At 40.7% G+C, this 25331-nt stretch overlaps 2 protein-coding genes across 6 annotated transcripts in view; both read left to right on the top strand.

The window, feature by feature from the left end:
- Positions 1–25331, top strand: part of LOC124857900 (NLR family CARD domain-containing protein 3-like) — a 213069-nt gene that overhangs the window by 143180 nt on the left and 44558 nt on the right. The gene's annotated exons all lie outside the window — the stretch shown is intronic.
- The window catches only part of LOC124858135 (NACHT, LRR and PYD domains-containing protein 12-like), a 106589-nt gene that overhangs the window by 55482 nt on the left and 25776 nt on the right, over positions 1–25331 (top strand). For all 5 annotated transcript variants that reach the window (XM_047349977.1, XM_047349980.1, XM_047349978.1 and 2 more), the window contains exons 3-5: positions 2714–2757; positions 17571–19338; positions 22653–22835. In XM_047349977.1, the coding sequence (XP_047205933.1) occupies positions 2714–2757; positions 17571–19338; positions 22653–22835 (1995 nt within the window). The remainder of the gene's footprint in view (positions 1–2713; positions 2758–17570; positions 19339–22652; positions 22836–25331) is intronic.

The following is a 25331-nucleotide window of genomic DNA, read 5'->3' as shown; positions in this document are numbered from 1 at the left end:
GTTTTTTTTGTCTGGAACCCTAACAGAAAACTGAGTTTGCACCCATGAATATTTTAAAACTCCAGTTTTACAGTTGTTGAGTCCAACTAGTACCAGTAGATGCTCACCATTTGTGGCCCAGCTAAGATATCGGAGTGCCTGGTAGGCGAGGGGTAGAATTATTCAAGATGAAATTATTCCTGTTTACTATAAATAATTTATTGTTCTGATCTATTAGGTTTATTCAACGATGCAGGGCTCAGACACTGGGCTTAAAGTCGATACTTTTACACACAGCATCATATCATCATCACAAAGTATTGTGGAAGGAAAACAACGCATAGTTTTCAGATTTTCTGTCAGCAGCTACCAAAACATGCAATGATATTTGTTTCAGTCCAGGCTACAAGATTGTCATTGAAAGCTAGTCAAGGTGTGAAGAAGCAACAGCGCCCTTTGGAGTCACAGTATCTAATGGCCTCAGAACAGTTAAATATTACATCTTCACTTTCAACACATTTAGATCCTGTTGAGAATTAAAATCATTTACTTTCATACTATTAGTTCAGTTCGCATTTGTAACCATAAAACTAAAATAACATGTATTGTGAGCCTGAGTGGGAGAAGTCAGAGGTCACCAGCAGGCTTCAGGCTGGAGCTAGGGTGAACCGCAGGTTAGGATGTTCCCTGCAGCTGTAAGTAGTAAATGCTGGCTGTTGGGCATGGTATAGATAATAAAGTACTCACATGGGGTTGGCTAATTTACAGCACCGATACAGACTTCGTAATAATTCTTGGAGGGGAGGTTCAGCCAGTAAGCTTTGATGTAAAAGGTATAAGACGTTTTAACATTTATGGTAAGGCAGACCACTCGGTTAAGACAGCCTTCCTTTGCTGACACCCAAGCTCTCCCTAAGGGCCCTTAGGTAATTTTCTTTCTTTGTATCATTCTTTTTGTATTCAATATGCATTGGGAATTATTGGACTTATCATTTACCAAATTAAACTTGTGTTAATCTTAATTTCCTGCTCTTCATCTGTTCTTTCTCACGACATCCGGACTGGGGTGTTGAGGCTGTATTATTATATCTGGTGGAATTATTTTACCTCAACAATCCCAACAGATGTCTTCATGCTGATTTTTCACCTTCAAATAAGATTTATTTTCTACGTTCTAATAGATGTCCTCACACCAACACACCATTAAACAAAATAGTCGAAGGTCATACAAACACAGGTCACTATAATATCAATGTGGCCTTTCTACTCTGATGCTGGATTTAATCAAGAATTAAGCTCATCATGCAAGTAGGATACTGTCTTTAGATATCTTTTTTGTAGAGCAAAACTGCCCTGGCACAAGTAGGCAACCATCTGCTCCATATGGTACGCTTTAAACGCTGGGACAGGACACACTATGAAAAATATAAAGATTGATTTTAAGACTTATTTTTAATACTTAACAGGTGATTGATAATAATTTCTGCCCTGAACTTAAAATTGACTTTTAGATCCAAACTCAATGTTGAATCAATAATATTTGCTACCTGGGAACCAGGGATGGGAACATTAATATAAAATCGTGTGTTAGTCCCCCCTCCCCCTCATATTGTTAAAAAACATGAGCTGACATGATTCATTATAACACCAAGGTTTGACAAATAACAACAATCATAATCACTGACAAAGCTCTCTAAAATCCCATTTTCACAAGTAGAAAATAAAGTGCATTTTGGCCCTGCGATGGACTGGCGACCTGTCCAGGGTGTACCCTGCCTCTCGCCCATAGACTGCTGGAGATAGGCACCAGCTCCCCCGTGACCCACTACGGAATAAGCGGTAGAAAATGACTGACTGACTGATAATTTACCAGAGGTTTTTACCAAAGGACAATCTTAGAAAGGGTTTAGGACCATTTTATTCCAGCCTTACATCCAGAGATCCACAGATGAAAGGCTTGAGCTGAACAAAGCCGAATCTGGACCCGCACGTCCCCTCCACCGCAGCTCGACTCCTAAACCCTGTCGTACAGGACAGGGTCACAAGCAAATCAAAATCCATAAAAGCTGTAACAGCAGTTCTTCAGTTTGGTCCCAGACAGTAGCTTCAGTAAAACAGCAAGGACTTCATTTCTGTTTGAGCTCAATGCAGGTCCGTTCCTCACATCTCTCTGAGCCTTCATATCTGCTGCTGGTCATCATGACTCAGAGGACCAGCAGAGGCTGAGAACACAGCTTCAGAAGCTGCTGGAACTGGACAAGTTTCACTCTGGTCTGAAAACTAAAGCAAACACATGAGCAGGAGTCCAAAAACCTCTGTAGGAGCATTCTTCAGCTGTTGCTGCCACCTTGTGGTCGCAGCAGCACATTACAGTCAGATGGCAACAAAGAGGACGTAAAGATGAAGATATTTTCATGTCAATCTGGAGGAAATCAATACTGGAGAGACTATTTGACAATCGGTATCCATCCTGAACAGGAACATGCTGTGCTGTTACATGTTTCAGTGCCCGTTATTGGCATCAGTTGTGTTTTTCTAGTGGGGGGTGGTAGTCTGATAGGGGTTTATGGTGTGTGTGTGTGTGTGTGTGTCGATGAATATAATGTGATTTAAAGTTTCAATCTCTGATTCAGATAGTTTGGATATTTTCACTCCAGTATTTTTAGCTTCATAAGAATGAAAGAAAATGTATTTTTCAAATAAAGCCTGATGAATACGTTTTGATGTTTTTCAGAGAAAAGATGGAGCAGAGTCCAAAAGAAGATCAGCAGGATGTTGGTAAATAATCAGAAGCATAAATATTTCAAATCATGTCTTTCTAACTGAAACTGGGTTTTATTAGATTAGAGTGAACACATTTTATTTGGTTGTCTTTATAAATTTATAAAGTCTTCATGAATTATTTAACTCTGTCTGAACCACCAGAAAGGTACAAATTGACCAATCACAGCTTGTGTTGCTTCCATGAGTTGAACCAGAGCCTCAGTCTGTAATCATGGTTTTCATGTCTGCATCCTGTTCAGGGAACCTCTGGTGGAACCAGACTGAGTCTCTGTAAACCCTGAATATAAAACCTGGACTCAGATGGAAACAGAACTCAGAACTAGAACAAAGTCATGAGGAAATGATGTGAAGAACAAGCCTGCAGTGGTCCAATACTTCCATTCAATTCAAAAATACTTTACTCATCCCAAAGGAAAATTAAATGTTGTTGTAGTTCATTATGAGGGTTTCTTCAAAGAGCCGTTGTAGATGCTGATGGATGTGGGCAGGAAGGATCTCCTGTAGCGCTCCGTCTTACAGCAGATCTGAAGAAGCCTCTGACTGAAGACACTCTGTTGTTTTAGGACAGTCTGATGAAGAGGATGCTCAGGGTTCTCCATGATGTTCTTCATTTTATGAAGAATCCTTCTTTACACAATGATCTCCAGAGGTTCCAGAGGAGTCCCCAGAACGGAACCAGCCTTCTTTATCAGCTTGATGAGCTTTTTTAAGTCCCTGGTTCTGATGCTGCTTCCCCAGCAGATGATGGCAGAAGAGATCTCACTTTCCACAACAGACCTTTAGAAGATATGCAGCATCTTTCTGCAAACACTGAAGGACCTAAACGTCCTCAAGAAGTACAGTCTGCTCTGTCCCTTCTTGTAGACGGCTTCACAGTTGCATCTCCACTCTAGTCTGTTGTCCAGGTGAACACCGAGGTATTTATACTCCTCCACCACCTCCACTTCTTCTCCCATGATAGAAATAGTTTTTGACTTATTCCTGTTTCTCTTAAAATCTACAATCATCTCCTTTGTTTTAGTCACGTTCAAAATGAGATGATTGTTTCCACACCATGCCACAAAGTGGTCCACCACCTTCCTGTACTCAGCTTCTTGTCCATCTCTGATCCACCCCACGACTGCAGAATCATCCGAGTATTTCTGCAGATGACAGGAGTCTGTCTTGTACTGGAGGTCTGAGGTGTACAGAGTGAAAAGGAATGGTGAGAGTACAGTCCCCTGTGGTGCTCCTGTACTGCTGACTACCTGGTTAGACTCATAACCCTTCAGTCTCACAAACTGTGGTCTGTTTGTCAGGTAGTCTTTAATCCAGGAGATTGTTGAGGCCTCCACCTGAGTCTTCTGGAGTTTCTGACAAAGCAAATCAGGTTGGATTGTATTAAATATTCTGGAGAAATCAAAGAACATGATCCTCACAGTGCTACTGGCTTTGTCCAGATGACATTGGGTTTGTTGAAGCAGGGGTATGATGGCATCTTCAACTCCAACTCCACAGCAATAAGCAAACTGAAGGGGGTCCTGATGGTTTACTGTTTGCTTACTCAGGTGGGCCAACAGGAGTCTCTCTAGGACCTTCATGATGTGAAATGTCAGTGCAACAGGTCTATAGTCATTGAGAACTGATGGGTGAGTTTTCTTTGGTACCGGAACAAGACAGGAGGTCTTCCACAACGCTGGAACCTTGTTCTGGGCCAGGCTAAGGTTGAAGAGGTGCTGCAGAATCCCAGAGAGCTGCTCCAGCAGCCCTTCAGGACTCTAGGGCTGACATGATCTGGACCTGCAGCCTTATCCTGATTCAGTCTCTCCAGTTGCATCTTCACCTGACTTCATGAGACACACAGGTGGAAAAGGGAGGCAAAGGGAGCATCAGCATCTTCTGATTTGGTTGAAGGCAAACATGTAGAAGCAGAAGGGTCTATGGCTGAGGTGGAAGATAAAACATTTGAGTTGTGACAGGAAAGCTGTGAGTCAAGGGAGGGTGGAATGTCTGTTTGGCTGTGAGCAGGAGAGGAGGATGCTGAGATTGTTTCTGAACTGAACCTATTGAAGAATGTCTTCAGTTCATTGGCTCTGTCCAGACATCCATCGGTCTGATCATCCTTCTGCTTGAAGCCTGTGATCTTCTTCATCCCTGACAACACATCTCTTAAATTGTTTTGCTGGAGCTGCTCTTCAGCTTCTTCTTGTACACCTCCTTGCTGTCTCTTATCTTTAAGTTGCTTTTGTAAACTCCTCAATAATTCTCTGTCTCCCTCTCTGAAGGTTCTATTTTTCTTGTTAAGCAGGTCCTTCAGGTCACTGGTGATCCAGGGTTTGTTATTGGGGAAGCATCTCACTATTCTGGTGGGCATGGTGTTATCCACACAGACGTTTACACAGTCTGTCACAAACTCAGTCATGTGATCTGATTTGCCTCAAGGAGGTCTTGCTTTAGAGATGTATGAGTCATTGACATTTGCATAAAACAAATCCAACGTTTTGTTTTCTCTGGTAGAGCAGCTGACAAACTGTTGAAACGAACAATGCCTGTAACACGACTACCTTTAAATATACGTACGATATCAGTAACGCACACATTTACGTTGCTAATGCTTTTTAATGAACAGAGCACGAACAACATTCCAATATCTCCTAACTGATATACACTGCAGCCTACCAGGTCAAAAGTCATTGATCGCCTTCTTCATCTTCTTCCTGCTCACTGAAACCATCAAAGTCCTCTTCTTCAGTGTCCGAATTGAACAGCCTCAGGATCTCGTCACTCACTTCAGCCTCTTTGTTGATGCTCTCACTTGAGCTCAACCGGTCCCCTTAATCACACAGCAGTCCAGCCTTTCGAACCCCGTTGGTGATTTTCCATGTTGATGCCGCACCGTTGTATAGGCCGCAGTGTTCAAAGTGTGGGAAAAAAGTAGTGGCTTATAATCCGGAATTTACGGTAATACTGCATTCCTGATACTCTGGCTGGGTCCTTTGTAGGGCTTGGAATTCATCCAACTTGTTTCCCAACGATCTCACATTGCCCATCATAATCGATAGAAGAGATGGTTTGAACTTCCTCCTCTCTCTTCTCTTTGCTTCTGCTCTGTGCCTCCCCTTCAACTCATCAGGGATTTGGGGTTGTAGTTGAAGTATTATTTTAGCTTTTGAGATATTAATTAGTTGGCCCCGGTTGTAAAAAAAACAAACCAAAAAACGTTGCCATGTTGACGCATAATAACAATGTCCAAAAGTAAAAAAGTATCAGCAAAAATCCTTCCAGCTGCACTGCATCTGATACCAGAGAGGACAATCGTTCGAAAAACCAACTCATTCCAGCACAAGAGGAATTTGAGTTCTTAAAATGAATTAATTTGAATGAAAAGTAACAGAGCCATTCTAACCTGCTGACATCTTGAGCGGTGCAATTCTAGAAATTCAGAATTCTTAATTGTATTAACTAATTCCTGCATTCATTGAATAATCAGATAACTTACCACCCAAAACCTGCCTAGGGTTGCACAATATATTACAAATTTATTGTCATCACAATGTCCCTGTATGTAATATGCATATTGAGAGGAACCAATATGAGGTTTATTTAACGCAATATTTAACAATATTGTCACATGTCTTCCTGATATCGTGCAGCCTTACCCCTGCATCAGTCACTGTACTGGATTAGCTCCAGATGAAGGGAACCATCAGACTGTTATCAACTCTTGAAACTTCAGAACCAGTTCACAACAGTTTCACCTCAGATGTCTGTGGGCTAAATCAGGCTGATTGTCTTAATTAAGTTACTTCAGATTTGACTCTGGGCGCTCAGCATTATCAAGCTTTTGCCCAGTTTCCTGTCTCTGTTACCATGGTACATCAAGGTTTCCTACCTGAGATGGACCCATAAAAACAATACCTCCCAACCAATAATTTCTGTTAGAAAACGACCAATTGAAAGAGACGTGAGTTCTGCACTGTGAATCCCTTCTGCGTGAATCCGGGGTCGGCAGCCTTTATTACCAAAAGGGCCTTTTTGCTTCTACCAAAGAAAAATATTATGGAGCCGCAAAAGATAACACAGCTAACAGAAATCTACATTTTTTAAATTTTGTTTTTATTATTTTACCTTTTTTTTTATTAATTTACAACAATAGAATTCAACAAACAGTGCAGTGTGCGTATGTAGGCCTACTTTAAAATAAATTAAACCTGAACTACACAGGCCTTTTTAAGTCCTCGTATTTGTATAAAATAAAACTAAAAATGTGGCCCACTTTAATATAAAAAACTTATTTGCAGCATAGCTGTTTTAATAAAGTAAACATTAAATTAGAAAAGGTTTTTGACCAGTCCATTTCAGTGTGCTCTCATCCTCTTGGGTTTCTTTTTTGGCAGCAATCAAGCGAAGCACCTGAGCATGCAATAAAAAAACGACTTCAGCCACACGTCTAAACCTCCTGTTTAATTAAACAATAGCCAATTAAATGCTAGTGTTCAGACCTGTTAAATGTGACTTCTGTTTCTGAAGTTCTATGCTGATCTTCCCTGGAATGCTGGGGTGATTCCAAACACGATTCCTTCATGTCTTCTCCGTCTGTCAACAGCTTCCCCCTCTTTACGACCTCATGGGCCGCCACAAACGTAGCAGCTGTTGTTGAGGTTGGAGAGTTGATCCACTTCTTGAAAGTATGTTTGTCCTGCTCAACTTTTAGTAGTAGTTCCTAAATAGCTCTCTTTCGCTCATTTTCAGTTGTGTACTTTTCAGAAAACGCTAAGTGCTGGTTTTGAAATTTTTTATTATTTGCTAATTTCTCCACATATCAGGCACACAGGTAAGCCGGCATCATTGGCAGTGAGGACAAAGGAATCTGTCCATGCAGAATTAAACTCAGTTTTCTTCTGAGGCCTTTCTGTCTTGGGATGTACTCATGGTTGGCTTACCGTGGGGGTTGCAACCTCAAGAAGCCATGTGCAGGCAAAGGAGAGGGGCTTAGATGTGGATGTGAAATATATTTTGATTGACAGTTTATAGAAATGTATCACCTCAAATTCCAAGATAACTATGCATCAAAATAAAAATAAAAATATATACTTATAAATAAAAATCAAATTAATAAAGAAATTATCATTTACATTTATTTATTTTTTCCTTTTGTCAAAGCCAAGGGAGCCACAAAAAGGTGGCCGAAGAGCCGCATGTTGCTTCGGAGCCAGGGGTTGCCGACCCCTGGTCTAAATGAAGCGTGAGAAATAACTGAGCTCAAGCTCATCGTTAAACCATCCAGATCATCTGAGGATATTCTGGATCTCTGCATCCTGCTTCTTAGTGAAGACAGCGGACCACAGAACATATTTAAAATGGCTCATTTGAACATATTGTGCCCAAATGAGGTTCCCCATTAAGACAAATTCCTACACCAGGTGGACTTCCATCCAGATACCCTGTTTTAACTCCATGGTGCATGGTGCAAATCAGGTTTTACACGATATTCTATACTAAAATAACTCCAAAACGAATAAATTCTTATTTTTATTAGCAAATGTAACCAAAGTCTTAATTATTGCTTCCTAAATAACATCCAAGAAACCTAAGAGTAACTGAATAAGACTGAACATTGCCTGGACTGGTTTTCTTCTTGGTTTGAAAACAACACTTTTCCTTAGGAAATGGGATTTTAAAATGAGCTGAAATGGTCCCACATACTAAGTGTGTTTGTGTGGAGAGACTTGTCCACAGTGAACATCAGCAGCTTCTAGTTTGAACCTGACATCTGTGGTGCTGCTGTCCATGGTGCTGGAAACTCAGGTTTACTTTATTAGTTAAAAAATGAAATCAAAGATGCTACAGTAGAATAGTCCGACAATAAAACCATATGATTTATTAGCTATTAATCAAGGCTGGGTTAAGGTTTTCTGATGATAGCTAGATTTTACTTTTGGAGCATTTCTAACAGTGAACAGTGAAGAAATTAACTCAGGCCAGATTATTTAATAAAACCAATAAACAAAGATCCAATAGTTCCTCACACAACGTCACCTACTTCCAGGGTCCATGGAGGGCAATACCTCTCTACCTCACCATAAAACTATCATACAGCAGGAGCAATGGTCAAAGATGTTATTTAATAAGTGTTTAATAAGGGTGTGACGATATTTGGTTGTAAAAAAAAATAGATTATTGAATTTTAGATCTATTTCAACAAATGTACGAGGTGTACTTAAATGAACCCTGAGGTTAGGTCATAATACACTGTGTAGAAGCACTGGGGCCCTTAATTAGAGCTGATAAAACACATCTTAACACCAACACTGTTATTGTAAAACTCACTCATAGTTAACACAACATGATCAATTATTGCCAAATGATCGTAACCATCAGTCATTGTGCTGGACTTAACAAAGATTGCTGCGTGCTGCAGCACATCAGGTGTATTTGATGGACCTGACAAACATTTTAAAGGGTGGAAGAATCAGAAACCGCTCTCAGCATAGACAGCTGATGTTATGTAGAAGAACTTCACTGTCTACGCAAGGAGTCTTATTGTCTGAGGTGTTGCATCCATTGCTGATGAGCATCATCCTGTACTTGCAGAGCTCTGAGCTGCTTCTGGTTGGATCACCAGCTCTGACCAGAATTTAAAAAGGAAAATGTTTATCTGAAGGTCAGAAAAACAACAGAGGAGGCAGAGCAGCCAGTGTCTGTTAAAAACAAGCAGGAGCTGAAACGTTGAGCACAGCTCCACCTGTTGAGAGGATCTCAGCTGAATCAGAAGCTCCAGTCTCTGAGTCCCTCTTCAGAAGCACAACGGTACTCTGGAACAGTAAATAGAAGGTAAAATAGAATAATCCTGTTTGTGAAATAGTCTGTAACAGCAATAAAAGTCAGGAAAATGGAAAGCACACAGATACACATGGAAGGAACAGCTAATGTGGAGCTTTGCATTCAAAACTCCCTAAATATGTGATAGTTGACTGGAGGATCAGCTGTCCACTTCCCATCTTCAGCTGAAACTCTCCAAAGAAAAATAAATCTAGAATATTTCACCTTAACCTTTCAATAGAAGCTAATTAGCAAACATAGAAACAAACTAGAAAGACAGAAACATTGACTGGACCTGGACCCATGTTATTCCTGTTGTTTGAGTCATTTTAGTGCATCTTTATGAACTTAAACCCAAAGTATTTAAATGTTCCTAAACTGTATGTGGATCTGAAATGTTCTCTGTTTTGTTCCTTTTGTCAAGCAAAGTGAGGTCAGGATCAAAGTCAGGAAGAAGTACTGAAATAAATGGTGACTGAGAAAATGTAGATTTTTCGGTTTTTGAGACCTTATCAGAGCCTGGGCTCATGTCACATGACTCTATCAGCCAATACACTTCGGAAAATCCTTTGATTTTGATTGGCTGTTTAGATGCACTTAGTGGTTAGGGTGACAGAACGTGACTATTAACTTCTTATTTCTTTATCCTCTGAGTTTTTCTTCTCTCTCTGTGTTTAAATCGAAATGTTCCAAAATAGTTTAGGTTTGGGCCCTATTGGGCCTACTAGTTCTGCAGTCCTTCACACAGAACCTCAGATTTAAATTAGAACCAACAAATGTTATTTAGCTAATGATGGCTGACATAGTTTATAACTAGAGAGAGACAGAAAACAGTATGAACCGAAAACACAAAACAACTCGAACCGGGCAGGCAGAGCGGGCCTCCGAAGGAGTGCAAGAACCAAAAAACACAAAACAGGAGGTCCAGGAGGACGTCCTGGAGGAAGGCCGGGAGGCCAGCGATGAAGGAGCAGGGACATTGGAGGCGGTGACAGTGCATGGAGATGCCCATGGAGAACCTAGCGTGGAGGTCGACGGCAGGTGAGAAGGAGCCTTGGAGGTCGACGGAGTCTGCTCTGCATGGACCTAGGAGGCCGGCTGTGGCCGTGACAATGGAGTAACCATGATGGCCAGCGGGGTGCTGGATTTCAACCACAGAGAAGCTTGCCAGGATGCATGGAGGACCCTGGGAGAAGCTTTTCAGGGTGGAGCTCTGGAGACTTGAACCCACGGAGGAGCTCTGGAGACTCGAAACCACGGTGGAGCTCTGGAGACTGGCTAACCCACAAAGCAGCCCTGATGAGCAGCATGGAAGCTGGTAGAACCCTCAAAGAGGCTATGCTGTAGATGGAGGTGGGTCCACCTGGAACCCCTCGTCTTTGAGACCTGGAACAGGAGCATTAGGCGTTTCGTCCTTGAACCCCTCTGGATCAGGAGGTTGAGTCAGTGCTGAAGATGACTGGGCCAGAAGTGTGGATAATGATGATGATGAAGTCCGACCCAGGATTGTAAATGATGATGTACATAAAGGAGCCAGGAGTGTAGATGGTAACAATGAAGATGACAATGGAGCCAGGAATGAAGATGGTGATGATGAAGATGACTGAGCCACAGACTTAAGTGATTATGATGATGGCGGAGTCAGGAATGTAGATGGTAGTGCTGAAGATGATTACGGAGCAGGAGATGTAAATGGCTGATCAGAAGGATCAGATGTCGGTGATGATGATGCTGAAGATGACGACAACAATGACTGAGCCAGCATTGTAGATGGCATTGATGGAGCAGGAAATTCAGATGGCAATGATGATGATGACGCAGACTGAGCCAGGAGTGTAGACTGCGATGAAGATGGCAGTGAAGGAGCACAACAGCAGTACAGGAGGTTGCACCCTGTAGCCATTCAGGAAATATTTTACCATCACTACACCAAAACATGTACGTATTATTAAAGCACATATAAGGGTCTTGGCCTTTTGTCAGCGAACTTTACTTACTTTGAAAGTGAAGACCATGTGTCTGTCCTCTCACCATTGGTCAAAGTCCAGAATATAACTTTAACCACACAATGACTTTAAATCTCAGCGCTTCACACTCAGCTGTGAACCGCTCCAGTGCATGGTTTAGGTCCTGGCAGAAGGGGCCAGCAGGACCACGTCATCTGCAAAAATAAAAGACGAAATTCACCGGTCCCCAAACCGGACCCCTCTCTGGCCCTTTCCTGCACCTAGAAATCCTGTCCATAAAAGTTATGAACAGGACCGGTGACAAAGGGCAGCCCTGCCGGAGTCCAACATGCTCTGGGAACATGTCCGAATTAGTCCAGGCAATGTGGACCAAAATCCTGCTCTGCTTGTACAGAGATCCAATGGCCCCTAATAAAGGGCCCCCGACTCCGTACTCCTGGAGCACCCCCACAGGGCACCACGAGGGACACAGTTGAATGCCTTCTCCAGGTTAACAAAACACATGTGGATCAGTTGGGCAAACTCCCATTAACCCTCGAGTACCCATCAGAGGATGTACAGCTGGTCCAGTGTTCCACTGCCGGGAAGAAAACCGCACTGCTCCTTCTGAAGCAGAGATTCGACTAATGACCGGATTCTCCTTTCCAATACCCTGGCATAGGCCTTTCCAGGGAGGCTGAGGAGTGTGATCCCCCTATAGTTGGAACACACCATCTGATCACCCTTCTCCAGTGACCCTGGTCTGCCAGTCCAGAGGCACTGTCCCCGACCGCCACGCAATGTTGAAGAGGGGTGTCAAACATGACAGCCCCACAACATCCAGAGACTTGAGGTACTCAGGGCGGATCTCATCCACCCCCGAAGGCCTGCCACCGTGGAGCTTTTCAACCACCTCGGTGACTTCAGCCTGAATGAGTCCAGAACCAAGTCCCCAGGCTCTGCTTCCACCAGGGAAGACATGAAGGCAGGATTGAGGAGATCCTCGAAGTACTCCTTCTATCGCCCGATAATGTCCCTAGTCAAGGTCAACAGCTCCCCACTGTAAACAATGTTAGTGAAGTACTGCTTCCCCCTCCTGAAGCACCGGACGGTTTGCCAGAATCACTTCGAGGCCAACCGGTAGTCCTTCTCCATGGCCTCACCAAACTCATGGTCCACTCTGACTATATATCTTCAACTTCCCCAAGAATCTGGTCAAAGCTCTCCCGGAGGTGGGAGTTGGATACTTCCCTGGCCAAGGGCTCCACCAGACGTTATACCAGACCTTCTACCAGACGATCGTTGGACCGCTCAGCCCGTCTCTTCACCCGTGTCCAACACATGCGCCTGAAGTTCTGAAGACACGACAACAAAGTCAATCATCGACCTCCTGCCTAGGGTGTCTTGATGCTAAGTGCACTGATGAATACCCTCAGCTTGAACATGTGTTCATTATGGACAATCCGTGATTTGCACCGAAGTTCAATAAAGAAACCCCACTCGGATTCAGCTCGGGAAGGCCATTCCTCCTTGAACCCCCGCTTTGAACCACAACCTTAATGTTATGGAGGGGTTTGAGTGCTCGAATGACTAGATACTATGTGGTCTGGGGCTTACATGCCCCTAGTAGGGTCTTCCATGGCAAACCGGCTCTAGGTGACAGGTCAGACAAAGAGCGGTTCAAAACGCCTTCATGAGGACTAGTAAATCGAGACATGTTGCCCAGTACGGCAGAGCCGGTGTCCCACCCTGGAGCCAGGCCTCAGGTCGGGACTCGTCAGAGAGTGCCTGGTGGCTGGCCAAGCCAAGCCCGAATGAGAGAAGCGAGGCCTTCCCCCAGTGGGCCCACCACCTGTAGGGGAACCATGAGGGACCAATGCAAAGATGATCGGGCAGTGGGCAAAGGTGGAGACCTCGGCGACCTGATCTCTGGAGGCTTAGACTGGCTTTAGGGATGTGTAATGTCACACTGGGGGGGAAGGAGCCTGAGCTTGTGCGGGAGATCGAGAGATATCAACTAGAAAGAGACTGGCTCGCCTCCATGCACAGCGTGGGCTCTGGAACCCAGGTCCTCAAGAGAGGTTGGACTGTCTTCTACTCTGGAGTGGCCCGTGGGGAGAGGCGGCGAGCTGGGGTGGGCTTTCTTGTTGCCTTCCAGCTCAGCCGTCTCGTGTTGGGGTTTACCCTGGTGGATGAGATGCCAACATGCAGATCTGTAGTGCAGGGGGCCCTACAGGGAAATCTGCTGGCACCATTCCTGTTCACCCTCTACACTGCAGACTTCTCTATCCCTAGACTGCCATCTTCGGAAGGTCTCAGATGACTATGCCATAGTCGGCACCATCACAGGTGAGGACGACTCAGAGTAAAGACACAGGACCTTGTTGGAGCAGCAGCCTATCTACAGCTGAGAGGAAGCAGTTAGATGAGCTCATCATGAAGTAAGATGAGATCAGTCCTTGTCTGGAAGTTCTTAGAGTGACACACTGACAGAAAGAGAGATACAACAGAAAACTCAAAGTAGGGTGGTTGTATTTATCATAAGAGGCAAAGGGCTATGATCATGACTAATTGAGGCTTTTAAATGGTTGTATCTATATGAGATCCTGTAAACCTAACCCAATTCCCCAGCGGTGGAGTGCATTTATTATGACTACATCCTGCTTCACCTTTAATACTCTATTCAGCTCGTAATGACACAAGAACCGTCAGCTTTTGTTATTTAGCCATAGCGTTTACAGTGCACCCAAACAACATTTTATTTCCTGTGGACCAGCATTTATTTATATTAATCCTGGAGGAGCACAGTAATCTGGATATGGTTATTTCATCCTGTTTTCCTCATAATGCCAACATTTATTTAAATGTTATAAAGCCACCTGTCAGTTCTTTCTTCTTCCCACTGCTTCTGCCATCTTTCCTTGACCTTTTGTTTTATTACTGATTTCATTTCTTTACTGAATGGCACCACTATATCAATCTGACTTCTTCTTGTAACTTGTTTTGCATATTTATCTGCTAGTCCATTTCCTTTTATTCCTACATGTGAGGGTTTCATATAAAAGCAACTATTTGTCCCGGCACTTGAATTCTGTGCAGTAATTGTTGAATTTCTAATAAAAGGTCTGGTCTGCTGTATGAATATGATGATGAACTACAATCAGAACAAACTAAACTCCTTCACAAACAGACTTCCTCCATCCATCCCAAGGCTAAGACTATTCATAATATCTCTCCTCTCTACACTGTGACTCCATCACTTATTATTTTACCTGTTTTAAAACTGAAATCTGGAACAATTAATGAAACACCATTTCTGTTATTTGAGTATTTTGAGTCATCCGTAGAAACCTGAACGTACCCATAGTATTTATTATCTAAATATTCTTGTACTGGTCATGGACAAGAAATGTTCTCTTTGTTTTTTCGTTTATCCATCAGAAAAGATTAGTTTCACTGTCAGGTAACAGAGATGGATGAGATGGTGATTAAAGAACTGTTGGACTGATGTCTGTTTGAGATAATTCAGTCATTTATAATCTTATCTCCTGTCAAGCCAAAATAATGAGATTTCTTTATTTTCTTTTCCCAGCACAGTTTTAAAGTCTCTTGACACCAATGATCTTCATTATGACCCTTTAAATGAAACTTTTATGTAAAAAAAATCTGGAAACTGTAGAGGCTTGCTCCCATTTGTAACGCTGAGGTTAGAGTTGTTCTTATAGAACCAGTTTTTTGAGTAATGCAACAGATGCTGAACCTAATGCTATACTGCCATAATCAAAAGATGACCTTATTAAACCTTTGTATATAGATTTAAATGCTTTCTGTCAGCTCCTTAATCCTTCTCAACCAGGCACCTCATGACATTTACAACTCTTTGACATTTATCAATTATTTTCTGAATATGTACCTGTCTGTTAAGATATTCATACAGATTTTTGAACATATATCATTAATCATAATTGAGAAAAACAATGGGCTTACTATACTTCCCTAGGGGACACCATTCTCAACGCAAAAACTCCCTGAAAAAGCTTTATCCTATTCTTACTTGTTGATTGATCAAGTAAAAATCATTTATCCAACAAAACGTTGACCCAATGATTCTCATCTTCTTTTTTTTTATTAAAAACCTTCCTTCCACAATATATCATAAGCTTGCTCTATGTGAAAAAGACAGCCACCCCACTCTCCTTATTAACTTATGCCTTTTTAATTTTATGATCCAAATAAAATAGTGTCCTTACCATTTCTAGTTTTTTTAAAACTACTAAATTTTGATAAATATCTTTTGATCTCTAGTAGGCCAATGGTTCATTTATTATTCTCTCATCACTTTACATATATGTGAAGTTAAAGCTACAGGTTTAGAACTTCCTTGGTTTATTCGTTCCCTGGTTGTAGAACCGGCCCCATGACTGCCTTTTTCCAGACCTTGTAATAAAACTCCAATCAAATCTTTTTAGAAGATTTACTCAGCTGGTTTAACACGATGTAAGAAGTCTGATCTTTTTAATAATTCAATAATTCATTGCTATTTATATGTTCTTCTACAAATTTAATGTTTTCATTGATTGTGGATTCTCTTCCTATTTGTCCTTCTCCACTTATGTTACCAGAGCTGTGAACTTGAACTACATACTGTTCCAACATATTTACTTTCTCTGATACAACAGAAACATCTCCATTCCTTAAGAGCTGGATATTCTTGTTCTCCTTTAATTCCATTCATCTTTTTTATCATTCCCCAATTCTTTGGAAATTTTCTTCTCCACCCACTGAATTTCAAAATTTCACCACTAAACTTTTGCTTTGCAAACTTTTATGTTCAGTAAAATTCTTTCTTTTTAACAATCTAAAAGCTTTATTTTGAAATTTTATGGCAGAATCTCATTCTTTTGTCCATCATGATACTACTTTCTTCTTTTAAAGAGTTTTGCTGTGGCACTAGAGACCTTTGTTTTTGGATATTTTGTAAGTAGGCAGACAGGAAGTGGGGTGAAGAGAGGGGGAGACATGCAGCCTCTGTATATGGGTCGCGTGCTGCAGCGCCATGCCATGCGCTAAAAATCCCTTTCTACACATTCATTATCATATTTTCCTATCTCCAAACCCAGTTTGGTTAGTTCAGGACAGTGATCCCTTCCTGGTGTGGAGTCTCCTAAAACATTCCAGTTACTGATCCCTGCCAGACTTTCTAAAATCGATGTTAGGTCTACAGCTGATTCAGATCCATTTCTGATGCTAACTCTTGTACCACTTCCATCATTAGGACAAACTAAGTCCTTTCGTGTTGTTGAATGTGTTGCAAGCATCCAATTTTAAATGAGTGAATATTTGCAAAAAAACAATAAAGTTTATCAGTTTCAGCATCTTGTCTTCATTTTTAAGATACGTTTTACACAACATCCCAACTTGACTGGAATTGGAGTTGTATTTTATCCCTGAGATATTTTTTAGTTCTTACCTTAGTTTTATATTTTGCATTACAAGAAATGCAGATGGATCGTTCCTGTTGAGTCCAACTGTTTACCAGTCATTTCTATATATTTATCCTTACTGCCAGTCTGATGTGCTATTTGGGCTGGATGTTACAGATCTGCTAAACGTTCTCAGAGGTAAATAGTTTCCAAACTGCTTCCTGAACCTAGAATAAATGCTCTTCCTGGTTTTCCGTGCGGCAGTGATGGTTCCAGACATAATTTGCCAGGGTGGGGCCAGTGTTTTTTCATGGGGGCACAAAACAAAAGAATGACACAAAAAGACAGGGCAATGATTCACTGCATGGTAGCACAGTTGGCACTATTGCCTTGCAGCAAGAAAGTGGGTTTGACTCCCGGCTGGGGGTCTTTCTGCATGGAGTTCATCTTTTATTTTGTACCTCCTGATGATCTGTGGTTGATTTAAGTATCTCCTTGTTTAGAAAACTTGAATATTGTATTTTATTGTGTCCATGAAACTTTGTACCCAAACCTCCCACTGAGAACATCAGAAATAGTCCTTATTCTTCATGTTTTGCTGAAGTTTCTCCTCTTGTGTCTTTGCTTCTTTATTCAGATCTTATTGGTCGGTGTCAAAGTGACCTTAAAGTGTCTCTGAAGAATAGGTTTCAAGGTGTCCGTGAAGGCATTCCTAAAGCTGGAAGGAAAACCTTTCTGAATGAGATCTACACAGAGCTCTTCATCATGGAGGGAGGAACTGGAGAGGTCAATGATGAACATGAGGTCAGACAGATTGAAACATCATCCAGGAAACCAAAAAGACCAGAAACAACAATCGGACAAGAAGACGTCTTCAAACTCCCACCTGGAAGAAAGAACCCAATCAGAACCGTGATGACAAAGGGCGTGGCTGGCATTGGGAAAACAGTCTTAACACAGAAGTTCACTGTGGACTGGGCTGAAGACAAAACCAACCAGAACATCCAGTTCATATTTCCATTCACCTTCAGAGAGCTGAATGTGCTGAAAGAGAAAAAGTTCAGCTTGGTGGAACTGATTCATCACCGCTTTACTAAAACCAAAGGAATCAGCAACTTTGAACAGTTCCAGGTTCTGTTCATCCTTGATGGTCTGGATGAGAGTCGACTTCCTCTGGACTTCCACAACACGGAGACTCTGACTGATGTTACAGAGTCCACCTCAGTGGATGTTCTGCTGATCAACCTCATCAGGGGGGAACTGCTTCCCTCTGCTCTCCTCTGGATAACCACACAACCTGCAGCAACCAATCAGATCCCAGATGAGTTCATCGACATGGTGACAGAGGTCAGAGGGTTCACTGACCCACAGAAGGAGGAGTACTTCAGAAAGAGATTCAGTGATGAGGAGGAGAAGGCCAGCAAGATCATCTCCCACATCAAGACATCACGAAGCCTCCACATCATGTGCCACATCCCAGTCTTCTGCTGGATCACTGCTACGGTTCTGGAGGATGAGTTAAAGATCAGAGAGGGAGGAGAGCTGCCAAAGACCCTGACTGAGATATACATCCGCTTCCTGGTGGTTCAGATCAAAAACAAGAGGACAAAGCATGATAAAGGAACTGCAGAAGATCCAGACATTAGTGAGATGGTTGTGTCTCTGGGAAAACTGGCTTTTGAGCAGCTGCTGAAAGGAAACATGATCTTCTATGAATCAGACCTGATGGAGTGTGGCATCGATATCCAAGAGGCTCCACTCTATTTAGGAGTGTTCACTGAGATCTTTAAAGTGGAGAGAGGGATGGACAACTACTCAGTCTACTCCTTCGTTCATCTGAGCATCCAGGAGTTCCTGGCTGCAGTCTACATGTTCCACTGTTTCACCAACAGAAACACAGGCGTTATGAACAGGTTCCTGGGAGAAGACCATAATTACTCATCTCTGGAGGGCTTCCTGAAGAAAGTCATGGAGAAATCCCTCAGCAGTGAAAATGGTCACCTGGACCTGTTTGTCCGCTTCCTTCATGGCTTCTCTGAGGAGTCCAACCAGAGACTCTTAGGAGGTCTGGTGGGTCAGACAGAGAACAGTCCAGAAACCACCCAGGAAATCATTAACAACCTGAAGGAGATGAACATTGGTTTTATCTCTCCAGACAGAAGCATCAACATCTTCCACTGTCTGATGGAGATGAAGGACCTCTCAGTTTATCAGGAGATCCAACAGTTCCTGAAATCAGAGAACAGATCTGAGAAGAAGCTCTCAGAGATCCAGTGTTCAGCTCTGGCCTACATGCTGCAGATGTCAGAGGAGGTTCTGGATGAGTTGGACCTGGAGAAGTACAACACAACAGAGGATGGACGACTGAGACTGATTCCAGCTGTGAGGAACTGCAGAAAGGCTCGGTGAGTCCAGATGTCTTCATTATTCAAGTTGGTTCTGGATGTTTTTGGGCCTTTAACTACTTCCTTCATACTTTGGACTATTTCAGCCATTCAAACATCTAAACGTTCAGCTCCTTCAGGAGAGCTCTGGTGGAGCTTTTAGTATTAAGAGATTTTTCTCATTTTAACAATATTCTACTTTTTATCAGTTTTCATGTTTTATTGAAATTAACAGAAAATCTTCAGAACTCTAGAAAATCAGTTTTCTATGAAAGATCCAATCATCCAGAGACATTTTAAACTTTAGGCTGAGTTTTTGAATTAGACCCCACAATGTGGTGATTTTAGTCTATGATATTTATAATCATCATTTAATCTGTCTCCTACATCAGGTTCATGTTTGATCCAGTTAAAGGCCTCGGCATCACTCAAGATTGAAGAAGATCAGAAACTGTAGATTTGGTTTTAATCAGAGTTGTTTGGTCACCATGGTAACACTGAAGTCACTTTAGTCTCCATATTCATACTTTGGGTCAAAGATGTTGTTAGGCCTTGGCTTCTGGGACTGAAGTCCTCGGTGTCTCGGCTCTGTGGTCTCCCAGTTATCAGAAGGTTTTTCTCCTCAGTCAGAGGTGTGGCTGGGACTGGTGGAGGAGAGAAGTTTCCTCCTGTTGCTGCAGTGATAGCAGAGCTCAGCTGCTTCCTTCACAGAATCAGGTTGGATGGATTTTATCCAGATAAGGACATCTGAAACGTTCCTGTCAAGAACAAATTCATAAAACTCAACAAGACAAAATAGCTTCAGAAATACAAATAAAATAAATCTGAATATTTTAAAATATCTTGAAACACTTTTTATCTCCTTTCATGGACTCAGAGTGAAGTTTTACTTTGGTCTTCAGCTGCTTTTTTACTAAGTTTCTGTCTAGTCCCAGTATTATAGTTCTGATCTCAACTTAAACGACTTAAATTAATTCATTTACAACTAAACATTGACAGCGTATTGGGCAGAGTGGGTTTTAAATATGAGCAAAGCAGAAAATAGAGGAAAAAAAGAGTCAGGCCTAAAAATTAGGAGGGAAAACATCCAACTAGAACCCGAAAGTGGACCTGAGAAGCCTGAGAGGAGCAGGGTGGGGTGTATTAACAGGGTTGAAATATTTTACTAAAAAGGAATCTTCTTGTTCAACCACCGTCACATGAAAAATAAGCAGAGTTGTTTTAAAATACAACAGAAATACAATCTCTGCTCATTTGAAAAGGCATATGATGTTAAATTGTAAGAGCAAACACAGAGGCTACCTGGTTCTGGTTCTGTTTTCTTTTTATTCCTTAGAACAGACTTCTAACTAAGCTGTCTGTCAGTGTGGCTGCAAAGCCTTTTCTGCTGCGTTTCTATGACGACACAGCAACTAGTCCAAATCGACTTGACTTTCACACGATTGAACCTGACTATGAAAAATATGAAGCCATTCAACCCGTAATGTACCTGCATTCACACAGCCAGTAGTTTTACTGGACAAACTGAATCATTGATTAAATAAGATTCTGTTTAAGCTAATATGATAACATGTTGGGGACGGGACCAGTAATTACATATAATTAGGTATACTGAACATTTGCCCGATGCTGGTGCACTTTTGGGAAAATACTTTTTTTTTTATCTTAACCAATCAGCCCATAAATGTCTGGTTTGATCATTTTCTGACACTGGGTTAGCCCAATCACATCTCTTAACCCACCCTTTTTACCGCTGCCTAGTTTCCTCCCTCCATTTCCTGTCTTCTGAGCTCCTCTTGGTTGCATCTCATCAGTGCAGGGGAAGACATTAAAGACGGAGGATGCAGAAAGGAGAGCCAAAAGAGAAAGGGTGGTGCAGAAAAGCTGCATCAAAAACTGGACAAATATGCAGTCAGTGACTGTATGACAACAATAAGGTCCTAATGTTGCAGTCAGCCTCATTTCTGGAACAAAAATACTTTCTTCTAACTTGGTCCTCATTTATATTTAACATTATTGGGGCTGAAGTTTCTGCATATCTGTAGTAAAGAATGCTGAGAAAAAAAGTTTATAAATGGACCTGATGCTAATTCATTAAACACCATCATGCAACTGTGGCTCAAGTTAAGTTTATTGTGCACAAACATTACTTTATCATTAACATTAATATAAAACATAAACATGATTACAGTGAAATCCCTGTGTGGTATTTAGCATCAGTATTTATCAGTAATCATTTACCTGAAGCAGTTTGATCACTGTCCTCTTTCTACTTTGTTAAAAGCATAAAATCCAGCAGACTATGTTCATATATAACATACTACGACTACTACTATTTTTAATGATAGTGATTGTTATAATTATGATGATTATATCTGCTGCAGCAACCTATGGAGCATATATTGTCTAAACAAACACAGAGATACCAGAGGTCCACAGCAGGCTGGACGTCATGCTCTGCACAGTTAATTTAGAACACACTTCCTGTTTTGAGAGAGATATCAAGTATTTTGAAGCCAAATGGGTCAAGTCCAAGTCAAGTCCCAAGTGTTCTGTTATTTCATCAAGTCTAGGTCTCTAAATTTGTGACTCAGTCTGACCTGAATCAGACCACTGAGCAGTTAATTCTTCTCTCTATGATCACCAGTAGCTTCCTTCATTCAGCTCAGCCTCTTCAGTTTCTGCAGTTCCTTTGAGTCTCTGATGCTGCAGAGAAAACTGAGCTTTCCTTCACAGACTGATAGAAGATATGGAACATCTGACTGCAGCTGAAAGTCCTAAGTTTCCTCAGGAAAATATTTGATAATACTTGGTTGATGTTTGATCTTCACCATCTGCTACAACATATGACTGTTGGGATATTAACTCCATTGATTTAATACGTTCCTTCATCTTCTAATGAAAACAATGTTGTTTAAAGTCATTTTTCGTGAATACCTTCGGTGTCTCCAGATTGATCCTACAGCAGACAGCAGTCAGAGCTCAGCAAGAAACAAGGAGGTCTGCTAACAGGCAGCCAATATGGCTGCTGCAAAAACTTTCAATGTTGATCTGTGAACATGAAGCCTGAGCCTCAGCTTCTCTGTTTGTCTCAATCACTGAGGTTAAATGGAGCTTTGAACAAAAGCAGACACAGCAGGTCTGCAGTAGAACCATGACCAGAACCATGAACTACCATAAACTGAAGAGTTTATCTGTGTCGTGTCAAACACAGGAAACAGATGTGAAAAGCAGATGTTCATCTGAAGATGACATCACTGTCGTCATGTTTTAGTCTGTTTATCACAGATTGTCTGATTTTATTAGGACTGATTTATTTTTTTCTCTTATTACAGACTTGTTGGCTGTAAACTCTCAGAAACTGAATGTGAAGTTGTGGCCTCAGCTCTGGAGTCCAACCCCCACCTGACTGAACTGGACATCAGTGAGATCTGTGGAGGAAGAACCTTTGGAGATTCTGGATTGAAGCATCTGTTGGCGATACTGGAGAGTTCAATCTGTAAACTGAAGATCCTGAGGTTAGTTTTCTCTATTAATCCAAATAAAATTATTCGCTTATACTTTCATACTTATTTTAATTAATTATTTATTCTAATATGTCAGAGTCTCTTGGAGCCACGTCTCTGTGAGAATAATGATGCTTCATCAGGAAGCTCATAAGAACCTTTAGTGCTGATTTAGAGTTCCTCCATCTTGGTTCTAATGATCAGATCTGACCCAATATTATCAGTGGAGGCCTGTGTCCTCACTGCAACAAACGTTGTCTGATCCTCCTCTCCTTTATTTAAAGGGTGGTTCAAAAAACACCCTATGGCATCCCTTGAAGTACAAAATAAACAAAAAAACTACTCATAGAAAACTGCCACTACATCCTAACAAAATATTTATAAACAATCAACACAGTGTTAATCAAAACAGACAAACATCTATAAACAATCTACACAATTTGGAAATGTAGTTTAAACAATTTACACATTTCATTAGAATAATTTACAGTCCGTTACATAACTTTTTTTTTGTAACCTAATCAATATGTCAACATTTGTTTTATTCGCATTTCCCTATATTTCTGAACATTATGACAAATAGTGTATAATCAGAGAGGATTAAATGATACAAGCATTTTACATTTAATAAATCTTTTATTTAAAACAATGTGAGCAACATAAAGCTATTTTATTTCTGAGATATTCTGTGTGGGGCTTTGTCCAATTATACCTAAACAATTGGTCTCATAAACTCTTTCAAGTTCAACTCAATTTATATGTAACTTTGCATTACTGGAGATTATTTTACCAGAATATATCATAAATTTAACACAGCTAATTCATTTTCTACTAATTGCATTAATCTGTCCATATTCTTTCCAGAACAAGAAAGGTTTGTATCATCAGCAAACATGGTGATTTTCAGCACAGTGGATTCTGTAAAAATATCATTTAAATAAAGTTAAAATAAGTTAGGTCCCAAAACTGACCCTTGGGGGATTTTGTATCATTAATTTGTACATATTGTAATCTATTACATAAACAGCTCTTTAACCACTGATGCGTGATCCGCTGTAAGCTGTATTGTTCACATTTTCCCAGCAGTCGTACATGATCAATAGTGTCGATTGCCTTACGTAAATCAATGAACACACCCACTGTATGAAGTTTCTGGTCAGCTGCAGCAGCAACATGTTGCACAAACTCCATCACAGCTAAAGTTGTGGAGCAGTTGTTTCTTAAGCTGCTGGTGCTCATTTAATACATTTTAATTAATATTTCTTAATAAATATAAATATCATTACAATTCCTTTTTTCTTTTTTTTTCTCACTCCTCCAAGAAACATTATATTAATATTATTAAATGTTCACAACTGTACACCATGATACATATTTACATGACCATTTGTTTAAAAGGAGATAGGCAGAAGAATAAACTTATTTGACCCTACCCCATTCCTTTCATAAGTAACTTACTTTATACATTATTCTTCATGGAAAAAAAACCCCAATGAGAATGAAGTAAATAAAACAATAAAAACAGGACAACACTTTTTCTTTTACAAGAGACAGAAGATACCTGAACACAATTTCTTTCAATAAAAAAAATCAATAAATTATGTTTATCCAAAATGTATTTTAAATAGATAAAGGAAAACAAAAGAAAACAAAGGACTAATTTATATTTTTAAATCTTTCCTTTACTGTCCCAGTTTTAACTGCTGCTCTCCATCCTTATATGTATTTAGAATGTGTACTTTATATTTTCTTTTGAACTAGTTTATGTTCATTTGTTGTTTTAAGACTGTTAGTCTTTTCAAGTGTTTAGGTTCCGCTATAGAAGTGAACGTACTTTTAAAAGTTGTTCTAACATCATGGATGTTTAAATTCAGTCTCCCTCTTAGAGAAACAATTTCCTTTTTTTTAAAGTCAATTATTTATTTCTCACTTTGAATATTATTTGTTCTGCTTTAAATTGAACCAAGTCTGCAAATGTCATAGCTTCTTGTAAAAAGTTCTTTTGTGTGGTCTTTGTAACCTACTTGATTAATTAATTTAATTGCCTTTTTCTGTATTGTTTGGATATTACTTTTGTAGGCGTTTCCCCCACACTTCTACACAGCAACTCAACTATGGTAAAAATAATGTACAATACAATGTTTAAAGAGATTTCTGATTGAGGGTGTTCTTAGTTTTCCACAGGATAGCCGGGCTCCGAGCCAACTTCCCGCGAACATATTTGATGTTTGGTTTCCAGCAGATTTTATGGTGTAACTTCATGATTTCTTTTACCCTTTCAATACTTACATTATCAATACATATAATTATTTCAATATTTTTATTATATTTTTCAAATAGCAAAACTTTATTTTTATCTACAATTAATGATCATTTGTTTATATCAAACCACTTTTCTAATTAATGCATTTCCTTACTGATCACCTCAAAAACCTGCTGCAAATCCATCCCAGAACAAAAAATACTCGTTTAATCCGTACATCTCTGAACGTATTTAAATTACACTGT

This window comes from Girardinichthys multiradiatus, chromosome 21 (assembly GCF_021462225.1).
Source record: "Girardinichthys multiradiatus isolate DD_20200921_A chromosome 21, DD_fGirMul_XY1, whole genome shotgun sequence".
Lineage (NCBI taxonomy): Eukaryota > Metazoa > Chordata > Actinopteri > Cyprinodontiformes > Goodeidae > Girardinichthys > Girardinichthys multiradiatus.
This window is presented reverse-complemented; position numbering and strand designations above follow the sequence as displayed.